General features: G+C 42.1%; 1 protein-coding gene across 2 annotated transcripts in view; it reads right to left on the bottom strand.

Moving 5' to 3' along the window:
• Nucleotides 1-6: 6 nt before the first annotated feature.
• Nucleotides 7-7,425, bottom strand: part of tbc1d22a (TBC1 domain family, member 22a) — a 159,499-nt gene continuing 152,080 nt past the window's right edge. For both annotated transcript variants that reach the window (XM_005725117.2, XM_005725116.2), the window contains exon 14: nt 7-3,552. In XM_005725117.2, coding sequence (XP_005725174.1) covers nt 3,424-3,552 — 129 coding nt within the window. In that variant the 3' untranslated portion in view covers nt 7-3,423. The remainder of the gene's footprint in view (nt 3,553-7,425) is intronic.

The raw sequence follows: 7,425 nt of genomic DNA, 5'->3' as shown, positions 1-7,425 counted from the left end.
AGGGAAAACACTGCATATAGCATAACAGCAGAAACGGAGGGGGGCTCAAACCTACCTACTCTCTGCCTTTGACACACACACACACACACACACACCCTCACACACACACACACACACACACACACACACACACACACACACACACACGTTGACAGACACTACAGCGGCTTTCGACCCCCACATTTGTTGTTATCTTGGAGCATCGGTGTTCACCACCAACATTGCTTTTACCCCTTACAGTGTTCATATCCATATGAATGTGTGCAATAAGGCAGTTTAATGTTGTGAGAAGTCAGGTTATGGGTAATAAATGGGACAAATATTGACTGCTCGCTCACCCCTGCCCAACCTTATTGACTGCTGCTGTGCCTGTCAAGCTTTGCATTCATGATTAAAAAATGTAACACTCAAACTCAGAAGTGGCTTCAGTGGCGTCAGTTTTCTAACTTAAATAACAACGTACAGATCACATAAGCAAATATCATCTCCAGTAACTATGCTAAAAAAAAAAAAACTAAAAAAAAACACACTTTAAAACATTTGGTAGTGAGCAGACCGACTCAATTAAGAGTCGGTCTGCTCTGATGAGTGCAACTCGTCTGCAATGTGCATCTTTGCAATAGGGGACTTGTCTCAGTTGGTTGGCAACTGGTTGCATTCTGGTTGTAAAGTGGTAGCAGACTGATTCTTATTTTTTTATCATGTTTTTGACAGACCAAGTTGCTTTGAACATGGCAACTAACTGCATGTGGATGCAGACTTGGCCCCTGTCTTTGAAGCAACCATTTCAAAAGCCACGAGACTGCAGGTTCATAACACATGGTTGGGATGATTTTGGTCTGTTTGACTGACTGGCGATTCTGGAGTGGCAATTCACCCAAATTTCATAAAGCTGCTAACTGCGGACGCCAAACTGTTTAAATGCTGAGTAGCACTACAGCCACAGCCCATTCACTGCATGTTCTTTCAGCATGTGCAGGAATGCAAAGCTTGACAAGCCTCTTAAGGGATGGGGAGGGTTTAGGGATGGGTTCTTGGTTATTTTATTATGGCATAAATGCCCAGAGTGTAATTCAACAGCTCGTGCTGGTGGTTTCTGTAGTCAAAATAATATTTCCTTTGATTTTATTACTAATTAAAAATGACTTCATATTGCTTGCACAAATTTAAAACCTAAAAAAAACCAAACGAAACAAAAAAAAAAATCATCTGTGGTCAAAAAACACAATCAGGGTGTTTGTCTCGTGTCTCCAGAGTCAGGCACAACTTTACAGGCATGTAAACGTAAACATATGTAGGCATTTAAAAAAATAAAACCTAAATGAAAAAGACAAATATTTAAAATGCTGACTGAAAGAATATATCTCATACAAAAAAAGGGAGGGGACTTTTTAGACTTTTAAATTAAGTGCAGTTTTTCCTTGTCAGAGAGCATGGGAGATGAGGGGCTTGTGAAACTGGTGCAGATTGGGTAAAAAAAAAAAAAAAAAGCCCAAACCCTCAACATGTGATCAAAGACTGACAGCTCTCACTGAAAAAAGGGACTGAACTTCCAAAGAAACACAACACCCTCCCTTCCCCTCTCTCCTTCCATCTTCCCTTCACACACCTACGCCTGCCGCCTTTTTCGGCTCGGGTGACAATAATGGATCCTGGCGGAGTTGCGACAGGAGGATCCAAACGTTAACAGCTTTGTGTTATGTCATGAATGTCTGATTACCCCCCCACCACCACCACCACCTAACATCACACCAATACGGTGCTACTGACTTTGCGTAAGACATCCCATGTGCTCTATAAGAACAGAGCAACGTGTGAACGACTAATGTAAGGCGGAGAGTTGTGTGTGCAAAAACAAGAAGCAGGTTGTATAACTTATTTATGCAAACGCTTTTTAATTAAAGGGCGTGATGAATCGTTGTCACCTGCTAAGCTTGTCAACTTCCCATTATATTCACAGAGTTCAGTAAGCACCGTGCCGACGCCTGATTACAGGGTACTTACAAACAGCATTATAGAGGCAATGGGATGGATGGTCATAAGCAAAGAAACAGCTTTGTAATTATTTATTTACTTATTTATGTATTGGTACGTTTTTAGGATAATCCCGATGATCTGCGTGCAGAGCTTCTACATAAATAAATTACGAGAGCCGAAATAGATCAAGCGTGTGTAATTGCATTTTAAAATTGCAAGACTTCCATTAAGTTGGAGCCTCCAAATAAACCCTTCTAGTTTCACGTGTTTATATGGAAATACATCTTTTAAGCTCAGGCCCCGCCTTGCTGGTGATCTCTAAACAGTCCAATCCATATTTTATATATTCTGGGCGGAAAACTTGAAAACAAAAGGTCCCCAAACCGTGTCGATTGTGCTCTTTCGGAATTTAGCTTCAACTTCAGATCTGGCCTGTCACCCACCCAGACCAATGTGAATCTGAGTGATTCTTTCTTTATGTCTGCTAACGCCTCATTATGTGTATAACCGTGTAATAACAATGCGTGTTCTGAGGTAGTCTTACATTCACAAAGAAGGAGAAGTTGATAATAAGACGTGGACCCTTCACATGCAGCAGGTCTAAGGAGCAAAAAAAGAAAATAAGAACCATAACAAGTGGGACTAGGTAGCGTTCTCCCTCCTAATGGCTTCTTATGTTCTTTGATGTTGATCTGTGTATGTGACTCCTGTTCTGCAGCCTCCTGCCACTGTTTGCGTTACATTCAAACAACGAGACGCTGCAGTGATGAGACTGGACAATGAGGGTTTAAAGCTGGTGTGTGATTGGCTTAATGGAAGGAAGTACACATGCCTCCTCTCACTGACTGACAAAGTGTCTTGCTTCAAAAGTCTTGGAAGGGTCACGAAGAAAAACAATCTGTGGGGGGGAGGGGCAAGTAAAGTATCTAGTGCAATGCCCTTTGACATCTTTCTTTGTCTTTGCAAACTGAAAAGGAAAAAGATCAAATTTTGCCTCAGGGAACAAAAAAAATCAACTATGTATTACCATGGTTATGGAAATAATTAGCAGAAAGAGGCATTTTTCAGAGCCAGACCGCAGGCGGTGCTGAGCAACAGCTCCTGGTTTTGCATCGGGCCTTAGGTTGATCTCCCAGCTGTCAGCTTGCAGTGATAAAGAACAGGACTCTGCACTGCTCAGAGCTAATCAGAGAACACAATAATCATTAAAAAAAAAAAAAAAGGCTCCACATCAACATGTTAGAATGCTACACCGCACATCCTCGCAGTCATTGGTTGATTCAAAAATCTCTTAGTAGCTGAAAGGCCCACCGGCCAATAAGGGAAAAGGAGGTTAAGAAAAGGGAGCTCCTTCCTGTGTGGGAATAGAGGCCTTTGAGTTCAGTAGACCACTTTGGGGGGAGTAAAGGAGGAACACAGGGAGCCCCCTCCCCCGCCCCTTGCTTATCATCTCTTGTAATGGTTGGGCGCATCAGCGAAGGCAAACTTCAACCTGTAGGCTTCAGCCAGCAGTACGCTCACTTCCTCGTTGCCCCAGTGCATCGTGGGAAGGTTCTGTAAGAGGATCATCAGGCCCTGATGAAAGAACAAAGACATTATTTAGACGCAAAACCGCAAGATGCATGACGGCAAGATCTAATCAATCTAATCAGCTTCAGAGAGAAAAAAGATTTAAAAAGTAAAACTCAAACACTGGAGAGTGTGTGTAGGGGCCAAAGGAAAATATTGATGCAAGAGGAAAGGCAAAGATAAATGTGTATCTGATCAATATTAAAAGAGGCTAGAGGAGGACATGAGGAAAGAAAAAAGGGAAATCACAATCTGTGGGCAGCAGCTGATGAATTTTTATACTGTCGGCTATTATATCCACACAAAACTAGGGATTTTTCAAGCTCAGCAGCGTGGCTTCAGGTCAGAATCACGCTCGTACATTGATTCCTCTGTACCTGACAAGGAACCAATTTGGGGGGTCGAGGTGCTGTACTTATTATAAATGAGAGTGGAAGCACTACTTCTGTCTCACAGTAATGTAAGACAAAGCTGGTACATGGTTAGGCAATCAATGAGAGAGAATAAGAGAGAAAAAGAGTCTGGGCTCTTTGCTTCACTTAAGGACAGAACTTTAGAATCCATCATCTTGTAATTATATTCAGAAAATAAAACTTTCTGTATCCCAATTTGGATCTATGCCTTTTCCAGAGATGGTAGGACCTCACCGTCATCTTATAGGACCTAAATAATAATAATAATAAAATTCTTTTAAAAGTTGAACAATATCCATCAGTCAAAACACTGAAATAAATCAAAAAGGTGGCTCTCCTGGCTTTTAAACAACAAACAGGCAGGGAGACGAACAAGAGATGCTAATAAATGACCTTGTAAGGTAATGTGAACATGTAGCCAGCTTAACCACCAGGGCAAAGCAGCAATTGCACTTTACCAAAAAAGTCAAAAATCACACTCTCTCTCACGCACATACACAAATGCCCCCACCAACCAGAAGTGGATTTGGCCATCTGCTGATAGCCAAATATTCATCCCGTTGGCCAGCTCAAAATGAAAGTGGTCTGCTTTGTTCTCTGGCCAACTCTCAGTCAGTTGTAAATGTGCTTGCTCCAGTTTAGCTGCTCTCTGGGTCACCTTTTCATCTAGCAGGTGAAAAGGTGACCTAGTTGTACTTCTTCTCTGGAACTCAAGCAACACCCAGCAAAGAACTCTAGACGAGCTCTTCCTTTGGCAAAGAAAAAACAAGTAGAGCCAATACAGCTGCACCACTTCCCTCGACCTGGTACGCACTGCGTTTGATAAAAGGTCTGCCAGGATTACGAGCTTTTAATTTGTGTAGATCTGGCTAATGTCAGAAGCTGGGTGCAATGTTTTAATTAAATGCCTTGGCTTGTTGTCTGCCTTTTATATATATTCTTTTTTTTTTTGGCATTTTCAGCCTTTTCTTGAAAGTTGAATACAGCGCGCAGACAGGAAAGCAGGGAGGGAGAGGAATCATGCACAAAATGACCTGATGTGGACTTGAGTCCGGGATCCTATAGTGGCCTTAAGCATATAAGATTCCCTCTCCACCAGGTAACTTATACACAGATGCCTCGTGTATGGTGTCTGCTCAGTTTGTTCCCCTTAATCGGATCCAAAGGACATAGGAAACAGATGTGATAAACATAAGCACATAACGAATGCGCAGAAAAGCTTGGAAGTACAAAGCTGTACTCTCAAAATCTTTGGGGTGCATGGACTCAGGAATCGGGGACTGGCTAAAAAGGAGAGAGACCATCAAAATCCAGCATCTGTGGAAGTATGGATCTCTGCACATGGATGTGACTTGCACATCTATGAAGGCATCATTAATGCTTGATGATAAAAACATCCTCTGGTGCAACATAGACAGGGAAGCTCATCTTAGTGAGAGAAAGCCAAACCATACACCACATATTACAGCCGCATTGCTAAGGAGAATTGCCCTGCATGTGCATCATGAACATTTCTGTCCAGAATGCTGCTGCAGGTTACTGACAAAGCAGTCCTGCACTGGCTCCCCATGCATTACAGAATACACTAAATGTGAAAGTGTTCGCATTTAGAGCCTTAAACAGTCTTACATCTGCATATGTGGTCAATACGCTGAATACATACATTCCCTCAAGATCCTTTCGTAATCCTGATTTCAAAATGGGGAGGGCGGGTCACACCTATTCTGTCATCGCGCTACGACTCTGGAATAACCTCCAAATGACCTCAGGAAAGCGTCAGCTACGACTGTCTTTAAGACGTTTTAGAAATGTGCTAATCTGAACTGCTGTTGGAGGGCAGGCTGCTGTGTTATTTTATGTAAAGACTGTAAATGTGGGTAGAGAAAACTCTAAGAACCCATTTATTTTTATTGGTTTCAAACATAAAACTTATTTACTTACATAAATTTCAAAATGAGAGGTCTGCTCAGTTCAATTATTGATTGTTTCTTTGTTTAGCTTTTAATTAACACAATGTTTCCATGATCATCTTTCACTCAAATCTTTATATTAAGTCTTTCTGTTCTGCTTTTCATTTTCATTTTACCATCTTTAAAAAAAAGTGTACAGGTACACCAAACCCAGTATAATAATTAGTGTATTTAGACGGATAACACCAAGATGCACACTTGCGGTTCTGGTTTGCACAAGGTACTGTAGCAGACAGGCACAGTTACACTTGCTTTTGTGTGTGTGTGTGTGTGACACAGATGTTATTAACTCAGTCAAAGTGGTTTAATAACAGCTGTGAGACAGAAACAGAAAAAAGGGGTCCAGGGTATGGTGTGAGAGGGAAAGAGAAAAAAAAATCAGGAAAGAAAGAATAAAATGTCAAGTACAATTCAGTGGAGCTTGAGCCTTTCCCCAGATTCCTGTTTTGTACATTACTGGGTAAGTAAGGAGACAGACAACAGCGACACACACTCGCACACACACATGCAAGAGTTCAATCTCACCGACTAATGCCTCTCTCTCAAAGGGGAATGAGACTGGTTAGCAGTGAGAGAGAGCGTTTGTGTGTGTGTGTGTGTGTGTGTGTGTGTGTGTGTGTGTGTGTCTGCATGCTACGGATCAGTGTCCCATGAGCTTTCATCATCAAGGCTGAAATCATTGCCGTGACAACAGGGTTTACAACCAATCACGCTGCTGATAATCACATCGAAGGACAAATCACGTTGGGACTGTGGTGTCTACACTCATCTGAGTCCTAAGCAGTTCGCTGCTATCCGAGAGGATGTGACCCTGTTACAAAAAGGATTCGAAGACGCTTTTAAATGCCGAAACCTAATCGCGTCGCAATCGTGGTTTTAACCATTACGCTGCGGACGCGTCGATGTGCTCCTGCATCTTCACGCTGATCTTTCTACGACTACTGAGAAAGTCAAACTATACAAAACTTTAAGTGGGGATATTTACTACAGCAAGGCACTTTGTATTAGTTTACCCTCCTACGTATTAAATTGAAGGTGTTTGGCTCCATTAATTTTTTTCCCATCCTCGCTCGGTTTTAATGAGGCGGTGAGACGACCCCGGTGACTTTTCACCAAAAATCATTTGTATTCTGAGCGAGGGAGGGGGGTGGGGGGTGTGTGTGTGTGGGGGGTGGGGAGGAGGAAAAAAAGCACATGCTTTCTTCAACTAATTAAGCTCCAAGCTGCCATCCTGGCTAGATATTTTCTGAGATCAGGCTTTCGCTTCACCCCGGTCTTCTGAATAAGTTATAGGTGAAGTCAGCTGAATACCAGTTTTGACATTCAGCTGATGTAGAAATGTGTTTTTCCAGGAGACTAGTTGCAGATTACTTTATTGACTGACTTTGATGGACCTGAGGCCCTTGGAATGCGTTAAAACCTTGCCGGAGTTTCTCAAAAGGGAAAAAAAAAAAAATAATAATACAAATTTTCACAGGTACCGAGCGAGCGCTGAT

This window comes from Pundamilia nyererei, unplaced genomic scaffold (assembly GCF_000239375.1).
Source record: "Pundamilia nyererei isolate P.nyererei 1_Seehausen unplaced genomic scaffold, PunNye1.0 scaffold00014, whole genome shotgun sequence".
NCBI lineage: Eukaryota > Metazoa > Chordata > Actinopteri > Cichliformes > Cichlidae > Pundamilia > Pundamilia nyererei.
The sequence above is the reverse complement of the archived record's forward strand: the minus strand, read 5'-3'. Positions and strand labels throughout refer to the sequence as shown.